At 43.2% G+C, this 23678-nt stretch overlaps 2 protein-coding genes and 1 pseudogene across 3 annotated transcripts in view; 1 reads left to right on the top strand and 2 right to left on the bottom strand.

The window, feature by feature from the left end:
* MLH1 (mutL homolog 1) overlaps window positions 1-15131 on the bottom strand; it is a 32755-nt gene extending 17624 nt beyond the window's left edge. The window contains exons 1-9 of the mRNA XM_036332973.1: window positions 14908-15131; window positions 12317-12407; window positions 11341-11439; window positions 7491-7564; window positions 5974-6046; window positions 4854-4945; window positions 3368-3410; window positions 3146-3234; window positions 1112-1224 (exon numbers count right to left, since the gene is read on the bottom strand). Of these exons, the coding sequence (XP_036188866.1) occupies window positions 1112-1224; window positions 3146-3234; window positions 3368-3410; window positions 4854-4945; window positions 5974-6046; window positions 7491-7564; window positions 11341-11439; window positions 12317-12407; window positions 14908-15023 (790 nt within the window). The 5' untranslated portion in view covers window positions 15024-15131. The remainder of the gene's footprint in view (window positions 1-1111; window positions 1225-3145; window positions 3235-3367; window positions 3411-4853; window positions 4946-5973; window positions 6047-7490; window positions 7565-11340; window positions 11440-12316; window positions 12408-14907) is intronic.
* Window positions 7900-8106, bottom strand: LOC118668698 (annotated as a pseudogene).
* A 200-nt stretch (window positions 15132-15331) lies between the features above and the next one.
* EPM2AIP1 (EPM2A interacting protein 1) lies at window positions 15332-20954 on the top strand. Of its 2 annotated transcripts, XM_036332975.1 has the most exons (3): window positions 15332-17766; window positions 18338-18399; window positions 19894-20954. In XM_036332975.1, the coding sequence occupies exon 1, from the start codon at window positions 15486-15488 to the stop codon at window positions 17310-17312; it is 1827 nt and encodes a 608-aa protein (XP_036188868.1). In that variant the 5' UTR covers window positions 15332-15485; the 3' UTR covers window positions 17313-17766; window positions 18338-18399; window positions 19894-20954. The 2 variants fall into 2 exon arrangements, with proteins under 2 accessions (XP_036188868.1, XP_036188867.1); XM_036332974.1 differs by having other exon boundaries at window positions 18338-20954.
* The last annotated feature ends 2724 nt before the right edge of the window (window positions 20955-23678 follow it).

The following is a 23678-nucleotide window of genomic DNA, read 5'->3' as shown; positions in this document are numbered from 1 at the left end:
ACAGCCCACCAGAAGCATGGACGTGACATACGCAGATGGCACTCACAGGGACCTTTGCTTGTCTGTTCGGTAGCTAACCATATGTTACAAAGCAGTTACTCTTCATGGTCAGGAAACAACAAATGAAAACATTTTCTGAGCCTTGGTGAAAGCGAGCTTTGTTAGAAGTCCTTCTAGCTTACGTCCCTCCCAACGAAGCTGGAAAAGACCCTGCCAAATACAAATCAGCCTAACAGAATGTGGCCATAAAACACTGACTCCCTCCTTACTGTTTCTATATTGTTTTGAACAACTGCTGTCATGTATTACTGAGGACATTCATAGCTGGTTATCACTATAAATGGAAGGGGGTGTTATACCATTTCCAGTAGCAAGCAAACAAAACAAAAATTATAAAATAGTTATGAATTGCTTCAAATGCTAAAGGTAAAGGACCTATGGGATAAAAATGGGAAGAACTGAACACATGGAAAGATGCATCTTGTTTCTGGAATGAGACCGTGTTTGGGATTACTTGCTATTGCTCTGTCACCGTCTCTCAAAACTATGTAACATGCAATTAGGTTACAAGAGGCAGAATGCACACTGATATTGGCTTCACAGGCAGCAATCATGTAAACACTACGTCAGCAGAGAGATAAAGAGGGAAAAGAATCTGGGAAACTCCAAATTCCCTTAGTTAATTTTCTCTCTGATTTTTACCTCTGTGCTTTATATTATAAAGAATGCTCATTCTTTAAAAAGAAAGATCTCAGGGGGCTTAGCACTCAATTTCTTTACTCACATTGCCTACCCCTCTGCCCTGCTGTTCAAGTTCCAGCAGTGGCCCTCCACCTAAGGGGAGATCACAGAGCTGCCTAGGGCCTGCTTGGAAAGGCTCCGATGCCAGCAGGTGACGAAGGTGCGCTGGCTCGCGGGGCCTGCCATGCCCTCTCCTGGGCACATCTCAGAGGGCTGAGCAGACTTAGACCAGAAATTAATTATAAACACTTCTAATCAAACCCCATTTCAACACCAGGTGTTCCTGTGTCATCAGACCTGTGGATCAGGAGTGTCCCATGGTCCCTAAACTCCTGTGGACTCATCTCCCTACTTGTTCTTTTGCACTTACGGTTGATGAAGAGTAAGAAGATGCACTTCTTCACCGAGTAGTTGGCATTGGATATGTAGCCTTTCATTTTAAAGGCGAGTGTTTTATCCTCACACCCAACTTCTATCAATTCTCTGGTGGGAAAAGAGAAATTGTGAGGCTTTTGAACAGATCAGAAAGTTCAAACATTATAAAGAATGTGAATTGGAAAAATCAGGGCTCCTTCCCATAAACAAACTATCAAATGAGGACCCGTGACTTGGTTTGCTGAGGTTCTCTGGGCCCACCCATCAGTCCTGTCCGTGTTTTCAAGCACTCCCGCTGTATGCAAGCACTACTCTAGTTGCTGGGACAGGACATGTGCTAAAGCTTATTTATCTTAGTAACTACATCCCAAAGATGAGATTCTTAAAGAACTGGTCTCTGCTGAATCCCTCTCTATACTGAATCACATGGGGCTCCCGTGTGGTGTCCTCACACAAGCCACACTCATTTTTGGCCCGGGGTGTGGGTGTGGGTGGGGGTAAGGATGGGGGTGAGGGGACATCTTCCTAAGTGCGGTCCCTCTGCCTGGAAAACTTCTATTGTCAGCTCATTAGCTCCTCCTTGCATCTCAGGGATTACTTCCTCAAAGAGCCTTCTCTGACTACCTCCCTCCATGGCCCCAAGAGTGTCTCCCACTGTGCCATATATCCTTTGCAGCATCTAGCACAATCACTAATGAATGGCATAATTATTTTGTGTATCTTTCCACTGAGACTATGAGTCCTCTGAGGGCAGGTATCATTTCTGCTCTATTCCCTCCTATGTATCTCTAGCATATAGTGCAGCACCCAGCCAATGGCAGACACGCACTGAGCATGCCTGGCTATAGTGGAAGCTTCCCACGCAGGGCAGTCACATGTGCTCTGGGTCTGAGTACAGGGTAGAGCTGGCAGTGTTTCCCACGCACAGCGAACCCACAAAACCCTTTCTTCCCAAAACGTCTCTAGAGGCTGGTGTCCTGGAGACATGCTTTGGGAACCGCTGCTCTGCAGGAGTTCTCACCTCTTAAGGTGCCAGCAATGTCCTAACAACGAACACTGAGGCTTCTCGTTGGTCAAGGAGCTCTAAAAAGTTTCACCAGAAAGTACACTCTCACTTAAAAGTACACTAGATTACTTTTAGCTCTGGGAGCACAAACTTTAAAACAATTAATTCATTACCATGTAATTAGTAAGAAAAAAGTAATTAAAAGTAAATTGACTGCTCCCTAGTTAGAAATTTGGTTTTGCTCCAAGAATGAGTAATTGGTCCTTCAAAGTGGAAAACGGGGTTCTGTGACTCCTGCTGCTGCTTTTATGATTGTTTGAAAAAGGGGAGTCAGAGGCTGTCTCCTTCATCTCTGTATCCCTAGCATCTGAGGCACACTTGGCATAGAGAGAGAAGGATGTTGGGATTTTTCCGCTCAGATTATGACACTGGCATTTGGACTTTGTACAGTCCTGGGATGCTGGCTGGGTATGTGTGACGGACACGGTGGTTTGGGTGGTGGTGGAAACGGTGGCCGAGGGGATGGCTATCAGGACTCCGTAATGCAAGCAATTCCCTCCGAGGCTTTCCTTGACAGTGAAGACGTGGAGACACTGACAGACGTGCTTGCCACCAGAGAGGGAGTGCTCAAGGGCGGGGAATATTTTACTCGTCTTTACACCCTCAACTTCTGGCACAAAGCCTGGGAGATGGAGGCAATGAGTCAATGTTGAGTGATAATCAATCCTAACGGGATGATAATGAAAATACAGGGAAAAGAGGGAGCACTGGAGGATAAAAGAATCCTACTACACTCTATTTTGCAGACAGAGTCCTAGGAGGAACACACTGATTTTACAGCCAGGCCATCTAAGAGACACCAGCTCCCAGGAGTGTTGGTTACATGAAATAACAACTCTGTTAACAAAGGTGAAGCCTGAGCATTTGATTCAATGTATCTGATTACAGCAAACTCTTAAGGCAGGTGCTGTCTTATCCACAATAATGTGATGGAACGCGGAGGATGTTTTTACAATCACATACCTGCTAACGGCGTTTCCGAAGATGGAGCGAATGTTGTCCACGGTGGTGGCATTGGGCAGTGTCCTCACGTCGGCCACGGTCTCACCTTGCTGGGAAACAGACGATACATGTGACTATCTCCCAGCTGTGATGGCAACAGTGTAACCCACCTCCACGGGCAAACCATAAAAAACCATTTTCCCTGTATGATACGTAACTATCGCCTATGAAATAAGAACTTACTTTTTTAACTGAGAAACTGATGCCTGAATTGTGTATTGAATACCTGGCAAGGAGAAAAACAAAACAAAACAGTCAGCAGAGTGGCCAGGTGCACCAGGCATGTCAGAGCCCCCTTTCAGCTACATACATTGGTGGAGTCAGTGATGTAAACAAGGATAGACACAAAGGGAAACATTATGTGTCCTATTTTAGCCACAGGACAGTAAGCCAGCAGACCCTTCGCGGAGCTTAGCAGTGCTAAATGTGGCTGATGCAACAGAAGACAGGGTTCCACTCTGCATTTCTAGGCTGCTGACCAGACCCAGGGCTATCTCAGTACAATTTCCTCCTCGCCTAGTTTATTCTCATAAACTCAAAAGGTCTGGGTTGCCTCAAGGACAGCTTGAGAACTCAGCTTAACAGCCCCGCACTCTTTACTCTCGCTCAGAGCCTCCCATTACACCGCTCCTCACCCGCATCTTCCCCAACCCGACATCCTACACCAGTGTCTCCCAGCCTCTCCTCCCAGCCCTTAGTCATCACTCCGCCCCCACCTGCCCCACCAAGGGCTGTGTCTAATAAAATGCACTAATTCAATAACAACGAATAATTAGCTCTACCACACCTCGGACCCTAACCACCCACTAAAGCTCCTTTACTTCCAGGAGATAATGAATATTCTGACACTGACTTATGCAATTCCAGGGAATAGTAAAGAACCTTGATGTCTGGGTCCATTCCACTTTATTAGGGGCAAATGTTTTATTCATTTTTGATTTTTCAGAAATGCTGCAAAGTAGTTAACATGCCTGTTATAATCCAAGGAAACGCAGGCTCAGCGAGCCCATGCTGGAGCCACTGTGCCAGCAGATTGTCTATCGTAACGTTGTTTCTCTTGCCTGGAATCCCTTCACCTTCTTCTGTTAACAGCCCCTAGTCTCCTTGTGGGAAACTGCCTCTTCCCCAGCCTCAGACTGCCAATCAGGATATCTTCTCCCCAGGGACATGGGACATGATGGGGGACCCAGGCTACGCCAACCACATGCCCTCCCAGGAAAGAGACCTCTGAGCAGAACCAAGAACAGAATGAAAGCAACTGAAACAGGGTCACGACATGAGACGGCCAAAGCCACCGTGGTTCTTGTCCTCCCCGAGCAGCAGCTGGCCACGCTTCTCCCGCTTGGTGAGTCACTCCCAGCCTTCCAATAAATTTATTCTGGGCTCGGAGAGGAGGGGAGAGAGGGTGGGTGCAGGGGGAGAAGAAAAACATTTATTCTGGGCTCCAGTTAGCCAGTCAGTCTGTTTTGCTTGTCACCAAAGAATCCCCACTGATACAGACACCAACTGCTCTCTCCTGGGGACGTGAGAGAAAAGCCAGAATTAGTGGCTAAGCCTTGGCCTGCAACATTCTGCAGCCAGGACGGCTGTTTCCCAGCCCAGCAGCTGTCTTCAGTTCACAAGCACGGGAGCCCAGCCCGCTGGTGAGATCTCAGAGACTGAACTGTACCTGCCAACAACTTCCAGAATCTTCCCATACTCTTCACTTGGATTTTTTAAAGCTTTCCTCCTGGTGGAAATGTTGTAAAAAAGGTCCTCCACCTGAACAGAAGATTGAGCTTTCTTGTAAATTCATAAATGTGGACATAAAGAACCAAGCAGTCCACCTACAGCTGGGTGTTAAGGCAAAGAATCCAACTATTTACCGACAGCCCGGGCAGCCTTAACAAAGGAAATTAGGCATTATTTTCCTGCCTCCCACTTTCACTCGCTGAGTTCTCAAACAGGTACTGGGGCTTAGCTCTAAGTCAGGCCCTTCGCTTTGTACTGGGAATATGAAGACAAATAATGCACAGACCTGCCCAGAATAGCACAGGATTTACTGGGGCAAACATAAATTTACAGATAATTGTAATATCACACGGCATTCAAACATTTTCAAACTAAGAATAATTACATCATTTCTGAGCTCATTCAGGGTTCTTAGAAATCACAGCGTGGTCACCTGAGAGTGAATCCCTGTTAACACGAACTTGGAAGCACAGTTCCTGCCTCATCGAGCCCAGGACGTGGCGTCTCCAGGGAGCTGTGCTCTAGCTGGGGCTGGAGGCGGAGAGGTGGGATGCATGGCAGTGGGATGCTTTACAGAACCACAGAATGGGAAGAGCCCACATGTGGCATCATAGAAATAGGGCAGCATCATGGACTTTCTCCTGATGACACACTCAAATTACTCCAACTCCCTCTGAGCGGGCTGGTATTCTTTACTCCACTGGCTAGATGAGAAAAGTGAGGTGAAGGGACAGTAAATGACGTGACTGTGGACACACAACCACTGAAGGCAAGGCTGGGACTCTGACATCTTCTGGAGCCAAGCTCAAGGTTCGTCCAATGCCAACTGCCCTGCCATCCCAAGAAAAGAAGCTCCCAGCTTAAAAAAGATGAGGGGGTGGACAAAAGCTATTAATCATTGATCTTGTGTAGAGGGTGATATCCTGGGCTCTCTATTAACTAGCAGAGATGCATTTTGCTGTTTTTTAGAAAGTTCAGAGACAATTTTGTTTCAATATTTCTATGAATTCTTTTCCAACAATCCCCTTCCCTTGGGTTCCAACAAACCCAATTCTCACCGTGATCTGGGTCCCCTGATTGCCTGCACATGGCTTAGGGGGCGCTTTCAGCTTTCCATCGGAGTAACTTGCTCTAATCAGGAAATAGAACAGATTATAAACATCCAATAGAAACAGAAGAGATACTTCCTTATCCAACGGATAAAAAAGAACATTATGCCAATGACACATTAAAATATAGCCAAGTTATATATTTTCTTAATAACCATTTCTTTATTTTTCCACTACTTCCATAACCATTCCAATTGGATACCAAAAAGTGTATATATCCCTTTTCTTCTAGCAAATGTTGCCTTTTAGTTCTTGAGTTCTGAGCTACAAAGAATAGTTTTGCCAGTGCCTAAGATGACAGTCAATTTTTTTCAGTAATTCTGCAATCATTTATTGAGGGGCTACCATGTACCAGGTCTGCACAGACCCTGGCAACAAAGACAGGCCTTAGAAAGCTCTTGATCTAGTTAGGGCACCGACTTTTACCAAAAGTGGAGAACAACGGGCTAAGTGATCTAGAGAAGGAAACAGCCAGCCTGGGGTGAGAGTGGGGGCAGGTGGAAGTGTCACAGAAGAGGTGACAACTCATCTGGCCTCTGGGAGGAATAAGTTTCAGGAGGAGAGGTCAGGGAAGATAACCCAGGAAGAGAAAAATAGAGGCTTTAGAAAACACAGCAGCAGGGGATGTGTGGAGAGAGGGGCTGGAAGGTGGACTGAGAGCACGTTAGGAAGGCGCTGGCTGCCATGATGATGACTGGATTTCATCCTGCCCCAGAATGGGAGCCACTGGAGGTCCTGAGCAGGGGCAAACACGCCCCAGAGATGAAGGAACGGAAGTTGTGCCTCAGGCTCCCCATTTTGTGAGGAGGGATTCTAATCATATCAGCCCTCCTCCACCCAGGTCCTAGGGCAGTTATATTCAGAGTCAAATTCCTCTAGCATCAGTGCTGGATACGCTGAAATGCTCCACCTCCCTCTACTTCACACATCTGTCTGCTCAAGGGACCGAGAAACAGGCAGAACTGCCCACCAGTGAATGGCCAGAACCTAAAAAAAAACCAAAGATGTGATTCTGATTCCTTGAATCCTGTTTTTGTTCTGTTCCAAGGCCGTTCATCAGTTTCTGAAAACTGTGCCCGCAGGACAGATGGTCGGCGGCACCCACAAGAAGGCACGCCAGCCCAGGCATGCACGTGTGGCAGGGAGTGGTGGCTCCCGAGCCAGCTGGGCAACCAGGAGCCTCCAGCACCCCAGCCGCAGCCCTGCAGTCAGCTCAAAGCAATACCCTACCACTTAGAATATGTCTGTGTAATAGACAGCTTGCCAGACACATGTGATATGTCACATCTTATCTTCAAATAAGATTATTATCTAATAACCTCCCCTAATCCAAAGGGAGGCGAGAAAATTTACCCAAGAGCTCAGCCACAAAAGGTAACACTGCTGTGTAGATGGGATTACTTGAGATGCAGCCGTAAAGCACACCTCTGGGTGAACATCGATGAAAAAAGAAGACAGCGCTGTACCTGTACGCGCACTTCCCATCAGCTGTTTTGGTTGTGATAGTAACGTGAGCCACGTGGCTTATGCTGGCCAAAGCCTAGGAAGAAAAGGAAATGGAATGAAAAAAATTCACTGCTGAGTCAACCCCGCCACATCATTCAGGGAAAGGCTATCGCCACTGCCTCTTCCACTCTATCAACACGGCAACAATGCGCACCCTGTTCACTCATTTTGATAACATGTTTTAAAAACAAAGGAAGGTATCAAATTGAATCTGTAGCATAATTACTAACACCAGGGAAAATATATTAAAAGTCCAAAAGGACCCTGACCAGTTTGGCTCAGTGGATAGAGTGTCGGCCTGCGGACTGAAGGGTCCCAGGTTCGATTCCGGTCAAGGGCATGTACCTTGGTTGCAGGCACATCCCCAGTGGGGAGTGTGCAGGAGGCAGCTGATCGATGTTTCTCTCTCATCGATGTTTCTAACTCTCTATCTCTCTCCCTTCCTCTCTGTAAAAAATCAATAAAATATATTTTTTAAAAAAAAGTCCAAAAGGAACACCAAATAATTAATGTATAAATACTAAACTGATAAGAACAGATACTACACTTGATCTTAGCCAAAGGCCGAGAAGCGATTAATTAATGTATAAATAGCAATTCTGTTTAGATGTAGAACATGTTAAATATTCTCAATGATTTGTCTTCTAACAATTTTATTTTTTTTTTAAATATTTTATTGATTTTTTACAGAGAGGAAGGAAGAGAGACAGAGAGTCAGAAACATCGATGGGAGAGAAACATCGATCAGCCGCCTCCTGCACATCTCCCACCGGGGATGTGCCCGCAACCCAGGTACATGCCCTTGACCGGAATCGAACCTGGGACCTTTCAGTCCGCAGGCCAACGCTCTATCCACTGAGCCAAACCGGTTTTGGCATTCTAACAATTTTAAAGCCTGAACTGCAAAAATGGATATCAGAGTCACTCCAAATAGGTCATATTGTACACATTTTTCAAAATTTCTGTAAGCAATTACATGTTTAGAAATATAAATTTAAAATTATGCAATTAAGACAAAACAAATTAAAAATGACCAATTTTTCCCCTTTATAATCAAGATTGGTTTCTCCCTTTGAAATCTGCATCTTCTTTCTTTTTTTTCTTTTTTTGTTTAATCCTCACCTGAGGATATTTTTCCATTGATTTTGAGAGAGAGTGAAAGGGAAAGAGAGAGAGAGAGAGAGAGAAAGAGAGAGGCAGAGAAAGGTCGATGTGAGAGAGGCACATGGACTGGTTGTGGGCCCCAACCAGGGCCGGGAAGTGAGCCTGAAACCGAGGTATGTGCCCTTGACCGGAACTGAACCCAGGACCCTTCAGTCCATGGGCTGACGGTCCATCCACTGAGCCAAACCGGCTAAGGCTGTATCTCTTTCACAAGGATATCATAGCATATAAAAATGCAACCAGGCACTGTGAGGGGGTCTGTGTGACAGCATCTCAGGAGACAGTGAATGTAGCCCATGGCAGGTTTGGTTCATTAATAAGGAATACGGCTCAGGCTCAGAGAATTTCTCTGGTCTATGTAATTGAGCTAATTTGCATTATTAAAAATAATTCTGAGACCTGTGTAAGGAAAGACATTGCATATACACAGGATACAGTACTACATAACGCCAGGGAGAGAGGGTGCCACTGGCAGACGGACTCTGTACTGGCTGGAGCCGGTAGAGAGGAGCACAGGCACTGGAGTCAAACTCGCAGGGTTCCAAACTATGTCAGTTTCCTCGCATGTAAAGCAGGGTAATAACAGAACCCCCCTGCAGAGTGGTCAAGAGTAAAAGAGCTGCCGAGACCGGTTTGGCTCAGTGGATAGAGCATCGGCCTGCGGACTGAAAGGTCCCAGGTTCGATTCCGGTCAAGGGCATGTACCTGGGTTGCGGGCACATCCCCAGTAGGAGATGTGCGGGAGGCAGCTGATCGATGTTTCTCTCTCATCGATGTTTCTAGCTCGCTCTCTCTCTCCCTTCCTCTCTGTAAAAAATCAATAAAATAAAAAAAATAAAAATAAATTTAAAAAAAGAGTAAAAGAGTTAATATGTACAAAGTGCTGAGAACCAGGGTGGCACACAGAAATCCCTCAATAAATTTTCTTCTGTAATTACAGTGAAATAACAACCCAAAGATACCCTACAGCTAGGCAAAGGCTCCAGGAGGTCATGGGCTTAGAAACTGACCCATGAAATTGCAAAGCCAGAAGGAAACTGCTTTGCTAGAACTCGATCTGAGGCATATACTTAAAATCGGGGAGCCCCAGGGTCGTTACCCTAACATTGCCCTTGCCTGTAACAATTCAGGCTCACCGTGAGCCAGAGGGTGCTTGAGAGCATCTGGTTTGACCTAAATTACAGTGACTGGGTCACGGTTGCCTTTTAATTTTAAAAAATTAAATAGAATACATTCACATAAAAAAACTGGAAAACTAATTCTCCTCCCCCAAATAACTACTCCACAACAGCTTCTTGGTACCCCAGCACCTCCAGAAAGGAATACAGCCCTGCCAACACTTGAATTGGGACCGAGTGCCACCCTTTTCTGACCTCCAGAATTGTAAGATAACAACTGTGTTGTTTGAAGCCACTAAGCAGCAACAGAAATGTAATACAATGTGTTTGAAAAGTATACATATTTTACTTATGAATGTTATCTCTATAAATATACCCTAAGAAATGTAATACAATGTGTTTGAAGTATATACATATTTTACTTATGAATGTTACCTCTATAAATATACCCTAAGAAATGTAATACAATGTGTTTGAAGTGTATACATATTTTACTTATGAATGTTATCTCTATAAATATACCCTAAGGAAATAACTGAATAAAACAGTGTATGCACATGAATAGTCACAGAGCATTACACAGGAAAAAGTAGCAAAGAGCATAAACATTCAAAAAGAAACCATCTGAATAGACCACAGTGTATACATGAAATAGAATACTATGTAGTCATTCAATTTTATGTAGGTCTATGAATGAAAACATATCCACAGAATGTCGTCATAAAAATGTAAGATGCTGGGGAGGCAGGGCGGGGAGGGGAAGGGAAAAAAAAGTTAAGATACTATGGTAGTCTCAAAGATATTTTTGTCTATTTTCTATAACATATATTCCAATGCTACATCATATAATTTCATCCACATAGATTTCAGTATATATCTTAAAGGATAAGGACTCAAAAATAACCCATGACTCCATTTTTAAACCAAGCAAATTAACAATAATTTCTTAATACTGTCAAATGACCAATCTGTGTTCAAATATCTGTGCCTCAAAAAAATTTCACACTTTGCTCAAGTCAGAATCCAAGGAAGGGCTATACTTTGGAGATGGTTCCTATGGCTCTTAAATCTCTTGTCATCTACAGGTTCCTGCTCCCTTCTCTACTTTTCTTCTCTTTGCAGTTTATTTGTCGAAGGAAACAAGTCTTTTATCATGTCGTTTCCCAACCTCAGTATCATTTACTGTGCTCCTTTGCCCCCTGTATTTTCTCTGTATTGGTACTTAAATTTAACTACTGATCAGAGTCCCATTTTATTTTTGGACAGGAAGCCTTTGTAGGTGGTATTTCATTCTTCCATCAAGAAATACATAATGTCACAGGGGTCCCTATAGATAAAGTTTATGGTATATTAAATATTTATAAACAAGTCTCAGTTTTGGCAAATTGAATTTAAGTTTGTTTAGATTTACTTTTATCTAACAAGTAAATAGTATCATATCTTGTTTATCTACCGAGAAACATGCTGACAAATGAAGAAATGTCATCACAGGCGGATAGCTCACACATTTATTGAACCCTTAGCTTACCTCACCGCGAAAGCCATAGGTAGAAATATTAGCTAAATCCTCAAAGGACTGAAGTTTACTTGTAGTGAACCTCTCACATACAATATCTAGATCTTCTTTCTAGAAGATACCAAAAAATAAGTAAATTATTATATTACTCATTTTTTTCGAAATCCTTTTGAATCTCCCTCTTCTTGAATGAATCCAAGAAGATATTCCTCTGAGGCGAAGAGTTTCTAAATGAGCAGTAACTTGCTCACTTGGCACCCACAACACCACACTGGCCCGGTGCTCCTTCCTCCTGACTAGTCTCATTTCTGTCTCATTTGCTGGGTTCTGTTACTCCCTGACAGTGGAGTAACCCAGGACACCTCCCTTGGCCCTCTTCTCTACCTGCACACACTCTCTTGACAATCTTATCCTGTCTCATGGATTTTATAAAGATTACCAGTTTTTATAAAACTTCTTTAAAAATCTAGATGTATTTTACAGATATATTTAATTGTAATAAAAAATTATAGAGAAGAGGTTCTTATAAAACTCACTAAACCATGTTATCTCTTTGCTCAAAACCCTCTAACATCATTCCCCCTTAGTCAGAGTAAAAGCCGAAGATTTCACAACCACCTACAGGCCCACAGGCCCACATTCTGCTTATCTTTCAGATCTCATCTCCTGTTCCAGTCACACTGGCCTCCTTGCTGATCCTGAAATATGTTAGGCATGCTTCCATTTCCTGGTTTTTGCAGGTATCGCTCTCTTTGCCCACAACACTCATCCTTTAAATGGCCTCGTGACTCACTCCTTTGACCTCCTTATTCCCCTGCACAGGGCCCAGTAGAGAATAGGAACTAATAAACAATTATTGTTGCTGTTGAATTTTTCAGTCAAACAGTCCCATCCACTAAAGCCCAGTTCCTAGAACAGGGAAAGGTTCTGCCACTTCCTCACCGAGCACGCAAACATCCTGCTCCTCTGAGTCGGAGGTTCTACTTACCCTGATGCCGGTGCCATTGTCTTGGATCTGAATCAACTTCAGGCCTCCCTCTTTTACAACCACTTGAATACTTGTGCATTTGGCATCTAAACTGGCAAATCAAACAGAAAAAGAAATATCAGTCTGTAACTACCTGAAGGCACAAATTTTCCTATGAGCCATGAATAAAAAACAAAGTCCAAATAAATATAAGACTGTCTGATCCATGTTTTCCCTTTGTTTTACAGGCTCTGTGACTACACTGTTATGTTTAGAGAAAGGGGAGAGGCAGAAGGGGCTAATCATCATCTCCAATAGGATGATATTCACCACCATTTCTGTTCCTCTAGGAAAGTGATGTTAGATGTAGGTCCCTTCAGCACATGCCTTTTTCTTACCCTCTTCTCTACTACTTCAACCATCTGTTACTCGAACTTGATTGAGCCTCAGGTTCCTAAATGACTCTATTAAAATGTCGTTAAAAATTCTTCATGTTCCTCTCCACTTTTCCCTTTTCTTTCAGAAAATATATATTGGGGGAAAGAAAATATGGCAATGCAGAAAGTTCTTTAAGAAGCTAATGAATATTTTGTGCCTTCAGAGATTAGCCTACAAGCACAGAGCACCTGCTAAAGAAAACAGACTCAGGCTGGTGCTGTGTGAGAAAGATAAGTTATGGATTCCTCACACGGAAATTGCTTATTTTAGAAATAAGACAATTCGTTACTTAAAGACCTTTCTCAGGAGCCCCTGAGTTGAAGTTGTTTAGCCATCTTGACTTACATATTAAAAGGAGCATAACTGTATGTTCATAGCAGCACAATTTACAATAGCTAAGATTTGGAAACAACCTACTCGTAAGTGCCCATCAGCAGATGAGTGGATTGAAAAACTGTGATACATCTACACAATGGAATACTATGCCGCTATAAAAAAGAAGAAGCTGTTACCATTTGTAACAGCATGGATGGAACCGGAGGGCATTATGCTAAGCGAAATGAGCCAGTCAGAGAAAGGTAAGCATTACACGATCTCACTCATATGTGGGATATAATGATCAACATATTCTTTGATGAACAAGAATAGATTCAGAGACAAATGGCAGGGGAAGGGGGGTTAGAGAGCAACCAAAGGACTTGTATGCATGCATATTAGCAGAACCAATGGACACAGACACTGAGAGGGGGAGGGCGCCTTGCCTGGGGTGGGGATGGCTGGGCTGGGGGGAGGAGGGGAAAAGGAGACATATGTAAAACTTTAGAGCAGTGGTTCTCAACCTTCCTAATGCCGCGACCCTTTAACACAGTTCCTCATGTTGTGGTGACCCCCAACCATAAAATTATTTTCGTTGCTACTTCATAACTGTAATTTTGCTACTGTAAACAATATGTAATTTTATATGTGTTTTCCGATGGTCTTAGGCGACCCCTGTGAAAGGGTCGTTCGACCCCCAAAGGGGTCGCGACCCACAGGTTGAGAAACGCTGCTTTAGACGATTAAAAAAAGCATAACTGGATCCATAAAAAGTCTCTGCTTATGGAATTAATGATAAGCTACTGAGCTAATGTTTAGTTTTGTTGTACAGGATTCTGTCTGGCACAGTACAATAGGCCCAGCATGTTCAGTGTTCATTCTAACACTGCAGACACAAGCCAGCCTTCATGAATTAAAGTCAAAAGGAGAAGCCCGCCCTGGTTCCCTGTTCCCTCTATCGTCTGCCTCCTAATCCCCGCCTGGCCCTTGCCAGGCCTGTCGGACCCACTGTTCTTTCAGTCCCGCCCTCCCGGGCAGTTTGTTTTCACAACAAATCCCTTTAAATGTGCCCTTCTCCGCGGGGGCATTTTTTTTCTTTTAAGGTATGGGTTTCTTTAATAACAATTGACTTTAACACAAAGTTCTTACGCAATGTTAGGAACATGTCTTTTTTGAGGTTTACAGTTTACACCATCTTTCTTTCCATGTTTTTAACCTTTCCCCCCCCACACATTGTGTGGCATTTCCAAACTTCAGAATCCACAGAATACGCCATAAAAGGACAGGAAAGCACCAAGTGGGATCACTAATTTGGCAACAGGAAAATCACAAGTTAAACCCAGAGAAAGGTCATCAGCCTGTCCTAAAATCTTGACTATTTTTAATAAAATTCAAAATTTGTACTCTTGAATGTGCATGATTTTTTGGAAAAAGCATGTAACTGATAAGATGAAGGATGAAAGGAGATGTTTGGGGGCGGGGGGAAGGATACATATGTAATGCTCTTTGTAATACTTTAAGCAATAAAAAAATAAAAATAAATGCTAAAAAAAAGAGAGAGATGTTTCTCCCTCACTGAAAACTTGCATCTTTTGCGACTATAACTTGAGAGGCAATTCCTTTAGTTAATGGCACTATTAAAACGACACTGCGTAGCCCGCGGCGTGCGCCCCCCGTAAGCCTAGAAAAGTCTCGCGACAGCGCGCGGGAAGCGAGAAGGCAGGACCCCCAAAGCCTCCGCCACGGTGGGCATGCGCTGTACACGCCGCCGCCGAGGGCAGGGAGGCGTGTCCGCGCCATCCCTGCGCGGCCCGTTAGGTCGTAGCTTCTAAGGAGGCCCGGCTCGACTCCCTCCGTACCAGTTCTCGATCATCTCCTTGATGGCATTAGCCGGCCGCTGGATAACTTCCCCTGCCGCGATGCGGTTCACCACAGTCTCGTCCAGCCGCCGAATAACGCCCGCTACAAGCGACATTTTGGCGCCAGAGGAGTCCAGGTCACGTCGAGATGCTCACTGGACGTGCCGTCAGCCAATCACTACAGTGCTTCGTGCTTACGCTATTCCCTTAACTCTGTGTACGCGGCGCGGCCCCCCTCCCCCACCCTTTCCAGCGGCAGCGCCGTTTCCGAGCGAGGGAGCTACTGATTGGGCAGTTTGAACGTCAGTCAAGTTCCTTAGGTCCATGGGTTCCTGGGCCTCTTCGTCCCGCCCTAAAGCAGCTTCCGCCCAGCAGCGAGAAGGATTTGCGCTTGCGCGACAGAAATCACTGCCCGCTCTTTCGGCCAATCGGAACGCAGATGCCCTAGCGGGAGCTCGGTGTCGCGCGACTCGGGTGATCTTGCGCAGAGCGTAGGTGGCGTTTGGCGCTTGCTCCTACTCCGCCAGTCTCTCTGCAGCCTCCGGGAGATCTGCTCCGCTCTTCTAACCTCCGGCATCATGTGGATGACACCTAAGAGAAGCAAAATGGATGTGGAGGAGGCTCGGGGGTTCCGGCCCGAGTGGACCCAGCGTTATTTGGTGGTAGAGCCGCCGGAGGGCGAAGGGGCCCGCTGCCTGGTCTGCGCCCACCTCGTCGTATCCGCTAGCGAACGCGACGTCAGGCGCCACTACGAGGCCGAGCACAGGTACTACCAGCGGTATGTGGAGGAGGGCGAGCGGGAGGCCCTGGTGGAGCGCCTGCGGCAGGGCGACATTCCCGAGATGGTCCCGCCCACTCCCGAAGAGAGAGCGGCGCGGGCAGGCCTCGGCATCGCCCGCCTCTTGGCCCTGAGGGGTCGCGGCGGGGGTGAGGGGGACTTTGTGTACCAGTGCCTGGAGGTGATGCTGAATGATGTGCTGCCGGACCACGTAGGCGTCTTGGGTGGCATTGATTTATCCCCAGAGACCATCCGGCAGAGGGTCCTGAACATTAACGAGAACCTCCGCAGCCAGCTTTTTAACCGAGCCAAGGACTTTCGAGCCTATTCCCTGGCCTTGGATGACCAGGCCTTTGTGGCCTATGAGAACTACCTCCTGGTTTTTGTCCGCGGCGTGGACGTGGACTTGGAGGTGCAGGAAGAGCTGCTGACCATTATCAATCTGACGAATCACTTCAGTGTTGGTGCTCTCATGGCGGCAATCCTTGAGGCCCTGCAGACGGCCGGGCTTAGCCTGCAGCGGATGGTGGGACTAACCACCACCCACACCCTGCGGATGATTGGTGAGAACTCTGGACTGGTGTCGTACATGCGAGAAAAGGCTGTAAGCCCCAACTGTTGGAATGTCATCCATTACTCGGGATTCCTTCACTTGGAGCTGTTGAGCTCCTACGACGTTGATGTTAATCAGGTCATAAGTACCGTATCGGACTGGATACTGTTGATTAAGACAAGAGGCATCCGGCGACCCGAATTCCAGGCTTTACTAACTTCATCGGAGTCAGAGCATGGCGAAAGGGTTAATGGACGGTGTCTGAACAATTGGCTGAGAAGAGGGAAGACTTTAAAGCTAATATTTTCATTAAGGAGAGAGATCGAAGCGTTCTTGGCTTCGGTGGGGGCAACAACAGCCCATTTCTCAGACCCAGAGTGGCTTTGTGATTTTGGCTTCTTGGTGGATATTATGAACCACCTCCGAGACCTCAGTGAACTACTGCGATTCAATAGAGTCTTTGCTGCTACTGCATTTGACCATATTTGTAGCTTTGATGCTAAGCTGAATTTACTGCACAGACATATTGAGGAAAAAAATCTCACACACTTTGCTGCCTTGAGAGAAGTCGTTGATGAGCTTAAACAGCATATTAAAGAAGAAGACAAAATTCTTGATCCTGGTAGGTACAAAGTGGTGATCTGTCGCCTGCAAAAAGAATTTGATCGACATTTCAAGGACCTCAAGTTCATTAAAAAGGACTTAGAACTCTTTGCAAATCCATTTAACTTTAAAGCTGAACATGCACCTATTGCAGTAAGGATGGAGCTAACAAAACTTCAAGCAAATTCTGACCTTTGGGAGGAGTACAGAAACAAAGACCTGGGACAGTTCTATGCTGGATTGTCTGCTGAAACTTACCCGATTATCAAAGGGGTTGCCTATAAGGTGGCATCCTTGTTTGATAGCAGTGAAATCTGCGAAAAGGCTTTTTCGTATTTGGTTAGAAACCAGCACACTTTGAGCCAGCCGTTAACAGATGAGCATCTCCACGCCCTGTTTAGGATCGCCACAACTGAAATCGAGCCACACTGGGATGCTCTTGTGAGAGCAAGAAATCCTCCTAATCCGTAAGCTTTTGTAGTACAACACTCAACGAGAATCCAGTCCTAAAAGCAAAAATTTGACTTTTCAAGTTTACTCATTTGGAGCGTGAGAATGCACCAAGTTTATTCATTCAAATTGATAACAACTGAGATTCTTCTGACTTTTTTTTCTCATCTCAAGAGGCAGCATGGGACTGGAACATGAAACACCTCTTTTCAAACTTAATGTCAAAGTCGTTGTTGTCTTTTGCTTTTATGACATAATTGTTTTTAAAGAAGTTTAGTACTGATGATGTGAATTGAATTAGGAGTCTGTTTTTAAGGTGTTCTGAAGAAATTTTAGGTCATATTTTTTAAAAATGTTACAATTCTGATACATATAGTCTAAAAGTATCATCTCCTTAATTGTATGTTTGAGCCTATTTGCAGAAATTCACATAGCAAGTTCAGAAGTTCCTGAAAAGGAAGAACATTCAGTGGAGGTACTTGTCTGTCAAAATGTTTGAAACTTTTAAAAAACATTTGTGAGTCTGGAGTAAATATTGGCAGATTTCCTCCCTCTGACCTCTTCCCTATCCACCACAGTGATAATGATATTCCTAATAGAGGAAATAATCAAAATTTTAGGAGCAAGAATTATTATTTTTTTAATTTTTTATATATCTTATTGATTTTTTACAGAGAGGGAGGGAGAGGGATAGAGAGTTAGAAACATCGATGAGAGAGAAACATCGATCAGTTGCCTCCTGCACACTCCTCACTGGGGATGTGCCCGCAGCCAAGGTACATGCCCTTGACCGGAATCGAACCTGGGACTCTTGAGTCCACAGGCCGACGCTCTATCCACTGAGCCAAACCGGTTAGGGCAAGAATTATTTTTAAATTGCTGATTAGAAGGCTTCCTGCAATTTGGAGGTCAGACTAACCAATTATTGGAGGTTTCCCTGAATTTTTCACAATTGGGTGCTGTTTTACTAGTTCATCTATTAAAGGACTATGGTAAGTATAGAATCTTAATGATTGCCCATTAGTAATGTTTTTTTTCTATTGTAGACAAATGTTTGGCCCTGGCAAGAAGGATGAAGCAAAATATTTTTGCACTGCAGGATCAGGAGGTGTGAGATACTTTAGCTTCTTTGTCCTATCTGCATGGGTGTTACTGCTTTATAAAGAAATCCTGCTTAAAGGGAACTTTTTACTTTATAGTGATAGACCAGATTTTGTTAGCTGATAGAAGTGCATTTATTAGAGATTTTGAAGCTGCCCCACATTCTGTATTTAAGACAGTGCACAAGTAGAAGTATTTAACTCAAGAAGCAGCTTTATTCAGATTTTAGGAATTTCATATTTCTAGTGAGCCATCGGCTTTGTGCTAAAACAGTAATTTTCAAACTTATGTTAACCATGAAAAGGAAATCGTACAGTAAAGCCAAATATGTAAAATGACTTCCAAACAGGACCCAGTTTATAGATCCTCAAGTACAATTTGTAAACGTGTGCTAAAGTCCTGTCTTAACTATTGTTACACATAATTCTATGGTCATTAGTCCAGCAAATTCAAGGAACCAGGATACAACTAGGAATTGAGAAGGAACTGATGCCTCAGCAATCAAAATAGTGCCAAAAGAACCAACTTGTGTCAGTGGTTCTCATTCAGAGGCAGTAAACCCTCTTTCCAGAGGATGTTGGGACATACAGGGGATTTTTTTGGTTGTCCTAGTTGGTGGGGGGTTCTGATGGCATTTAAGTGCATAGGTCATCCTGGCACAGGAATCATTCCTCTCAAAGTGCCAGTAGGACCCCCCAGTGTAGATTATTTTATTTTGAGGGACAGGGAAAATTACCGGTAGAAGCAAAATTAGAAGAACAAGTTGGGCAAACTTGATAGGGGAGACCATTCCAACATTCTGAGTTTGGCTGGTAAGGTAAAAGCCTCGACATGTTCCGGTAGCTCACAATAGCATTTATAAATCTGTAATCAATACTGAACCAGATTAAAGGACTCTATCTGTTATATATAATTCATTGAGGACAGAAAAGCAAGTTTTATAACAAGATACTTGTCAAGAATGGTCAAGTTGAGATTTTGGTAAACGGAGTAGGCTTAAAACAACACAATGAAAATCCAGCCAAACAAACAAATCTACCAGTAATTTCCCAATAGTTTGGAGTATTCTCTTTCATGGCAAGTGCTTTATTGAAAGAATGACTAGAATACCTGAAAGCTGCTTCTGCTTTCTAACCCTGGTTCCTCAAATATTGAAGTCTTGTACATTTTGTGAAGTTCTAGTATATATTTTGCTTACAGTAATAATAAAATTAGTTTGCATCATATAGTCATTGAGTGGGTGGGGAGGGGAGATATAAGTAAAGGATTTTAAATTGACCATGATTAATAGAGAATTTGCTATAAACTAGTTTTATTCGTAGAAGAAAAATGTGTATTTTACTGTTTTCTGTGTTAAGTAATTCTGTAAGTGCATGGCAGGTTTTTTTTAAAATATTTTTTAAAAAGTAGTTGTTACTGGTCTGTTGTGTCAGTGAATACAGTTAAAATAAGTACTATTTTTTTAAAAAACTTATGTCTCTATATTTCCCATTCCTACTAGTTTTCTTTAAAGATTTGTCTGTACTCCTGTTGTCCCACATTGTCACTCAAACTGCTCAATCAAGCTCACAAAGTTTTTGTGAATATTCTTACCCTCTGATACCACCACCGACCACTGTCCTTGAAGTAGATGTTTACTTGGCTTCGGGGAGATACCGTCTCCAGGTATGCATGCTCAGTCGTCTTTGCAGGTACCTCTTTCCCTTAAATATCTGTGTTCTTGGGATAGTTAAGTTTTCTTATTCTCCATCATCTTAACTGATCCCATTTCCTTTCGTGGTTTCACGTATCACCTATATGCAAATGACTCCCAAATTTCTATCTTCTCTCTAAGCCTTTCCTAACTCATATATCTAATTTGCCAACTTACGTCCATTTTGCTGTCTCAGGCAGCACAGTAAGTATGTCATTGATCTTGCCCCTAAACCTGCTTCTGTCATGTTTCCCTTTTGGTAAATGGTACCACCACTACTACCCATTCAGTTGCCCTTGCCTAAGCCAAAACCTGAGTTATCCATGACTTTCCCTCTTCATACATCATAACATTCACAAAAACCTTTCTGTTAAGTCCACCGTCTACATTTTTCTTAATTCTCCAGTGCTACTCTTTGAATTCAGGCCATCAACCTACCTAAATGATAGCGACAGCTTCCTCATTAGTCTCCCTTTCTCTGGTTTTGATCCTTTTCCACACTGCAGCCAGATTGTTCCAAAAGGCATATCTGGTCATATCACTCCACTGCTTTCACCATTGCTGTTAGGATAAGATAAATTTCTGTTCATCCTTCAGGTCTCACTTTATATACCACTTCCTCTAGGAAGCCTTCATTGATGCTCACTAGACTATGTGCCCCTTCTACGCCCTCCCTAAGTACCTTTTTTTCCCCCCAACCATACACTTAAAACACTAAATTGTTACTTACTTAACACACTTAATTGTTACTTGTTAATAATCATTGCTATATTGTAAGCTTTATAAGGGCAGGGACCTCATGCCTTGCTCAATGTTATATCTGTAGTGATTAGCACAATGCCTGGCGTTTCAATAAATGTTTGAATGAATAAATGTTTGTGTAGTGTTTTACAATCTTGGAAGCCCTTTCACAGTCTCATTTGACCTTCACTGTGGTCCTCTCTTAGACTGCTCACTAGATAATTGTTATCCACATATTACAAATTAAGAAATGAAACGAAGTTCTTTGTGACTAAAAATCACATTGTATTCCCAGAATGTAGCTCAGTGGTTGGCATGTGGCTCAAATATTTATTACATGAATGTTGTTGGGGGGATATTTAGATTGCCCTAGTAAACGTAAGTAGTAAAGCCAGGATTCAAATCCAGGTATGCTTACATAAGTCCACTATGTAATATTAAGTCATTACCTTCTTGATATAGAAGTCTTAATATATATTCTTTTAATTTCTAAAGGAACCTGGATGAAAAATACTGGACAACTATGTAGTGGACTAAAACAATAGTTAAGTAACTAAAAAGTTACATCTAGTATCATAAAAAGATAATTCTGCTAGCGGGTTTGGCTCAATGGATGGAGCGTTGCCCTGCGGACCGAAGGGTCCTGGATTCGATTCTGGTCAAGGACACGCACCTCGGTTGCAGGCTCCGTGCAGGAGGCAATCAATGGATGTGTTTCTCACATCAATATTTCTTGCTATCTTTCCCTCTCTCTTCCACTTTCCCTAAAAATCAATGGAAAAATATCCACTGGTGAGGATTTAATAAAAAAAAAAAAAAAAAGGGTTAATGTCCATTTTCCTGTTGTAAGCATCAACCCTGGGAGGAAATAGCATACTATTTATTTGCTATTTTTCTTTACAAACAATTTCTGGCTCTTGGATTTAAAAGTAAATAAATTTAGCAAAATATTAGAGAAGTGACTCAGTCAGCCCTCCTGGTGACTAACTATTTAGTTCACTTGCTTTTCTACCTGCAGATTGTCCTGGACTCCTCCTCAGTGAAGCTAACTCAAAAGTGACATCTAGCCAACAGATGATGGGAGAGCCATACCCTTAGAACCTTCTTGAGCCATGTTGTCCAACTTAAGGGATTAACTAGTGTTAAACTTTTAATTGGATTTTAATCTGAGGCACGTTACTCTTTCAGAGATCTCAACAGTAGGTATGATAATCAGTGATTTCACCCTTGCTGCAAAACTGCATTTTAAGCAACCTTTGGATTAAAGCATTTCTCATTTTTTTAAAATAAATTTTTACTGATTTCAGAGAGGAAGGGAGAGGGAGAGAGATAGAAACATCATTGATGAGAGAATCATGGATCAGCTGCCTCCTGCACGCCCCCTAGTGGGGATCAAGCCTGCGACCCATTCATGTGCCCTTACTCAGAATGGAACCTGGGACCCTTCATTCTGCAGGCAGACTATCCACTGAGCCAAACCGGCCAGGGCTCATTTTTATCTTTTTGTAATTGAGAAGTGGCCTCATCCTAACTCAATAGGTAATTGAATTTGTGAATGTCTATTTCCTTGTATTTCTGCTTGGAAACTTTTCAGTTTATCTCTTTCCTGTCCATTTTGTCCAATGCATCCAATAGCAAGTATAACATACTTGTTTTCTTTAGTAAAGGGTACATTATTGGCTTTCCAGCTTCTCTCAAGGGGCAATTTCGCCTGGCCATAACAGGAATTGCCCTTGCATAAGTTACTTCTTCCATCTTTCAATAGCAGTGTCCTGACTACCAGCCAAGCCATTGTTTAGTATTTTATGTGTTATTGTCTTTTTTAACAACTAGTTTCTGTATAAGGAGGAGGTAGTTTGCCATAACAACCACAAAAATCTCAGTACCTCACAACTTTTCTTTCACTTAGGCAGGAACTTTGCCTTAGGTCAGGGGTTTACCAGGTTAACAGGTAAAATGTGTTTTGTGCTTGTTTCTATATAAAGTTTTATTAGAAGACAGCCTTGCCCATTTATTTGTGTATTATCCATGGCCACTTTTGCTCTACAAATGTCAGAGTTGTATAATTGTGATAGAGTGGCCCACAAAGTCTAAATAAGTACCATGTGACCCTTCATAGACAACATTAACTGATCCCTGCTCTTCAGTTGTCCTCATTGTGAGACTCAGGCCCACCAAGAAGATACCATTCTAGGGTGTGGTTGCTCATTTGGGGGAAATGAAAAGAGTATGGCAATTCACCCAGGTCCTTAAAGCACTTTCATTGGCTAAAGTAAATCACATGACCACACCAAAGTTCATGGAGTATCATCTTCCCATATGCCTGGAAGGAAAAACAAAATTATTTGGAGGACAATACTATTGATTAACACATGATTATATCTCTCCATTTATATAATTTCTTTCAAAATATATATTTTTATATTCTCAACCAAGAATATGTTTAGAGAGAGGAAGGGAGAAAGGGAAAAAAAACAATGTGAGAGAAACACCCATCAGTTGCTTTCTGTATGCACCCCGACTGGGGATCAAACCCAGAACCTAGGCACGTGTCCTGACTGGAAATCGAACCTGCAGCCTTTTGGTGTATGGAATAATGCTCCAACCAGCTGAACCATTTTTTTTATATGTGTAAGGATCCCGTATTTTTTCTGTGAACTGTCTACTCAAATCTTTGGCCCATTTTTCTATTGGGCTGTTGACCTTTTAAAATTTTTAGGAACTCCTTATGTAGTAGGGATATTAGTCCTTTGCCTGTGATATAAATTATAAATATTTACCTAGTGTGTTATTTTTTTCTGACTTTATTTATATGGGTTTTTCCCCCCATGAGAAAGTCGGCTTTTCTTATG

The sequence above is a fragment of the Myotis myotis genome, unplaced genomic scaffold, assembly GCF_014108235.1.
Source record: "Myotis myotis isolate mMyoMyo1 unplaced genomic scaffold, mMyoMyo1.p scaffold_m19_p_13, whole genome shotgun sequence".
NCBI lineage: Eukaryota > Metazoa > Chordata > Mammalia > Chiroptera > Vespertilionidae > Myotis > Myotis myotis.
Note: the sequence above shows the minus strand (reverse complement) of the source record. Positions and strands in the feature narration are given on the sequence as shown.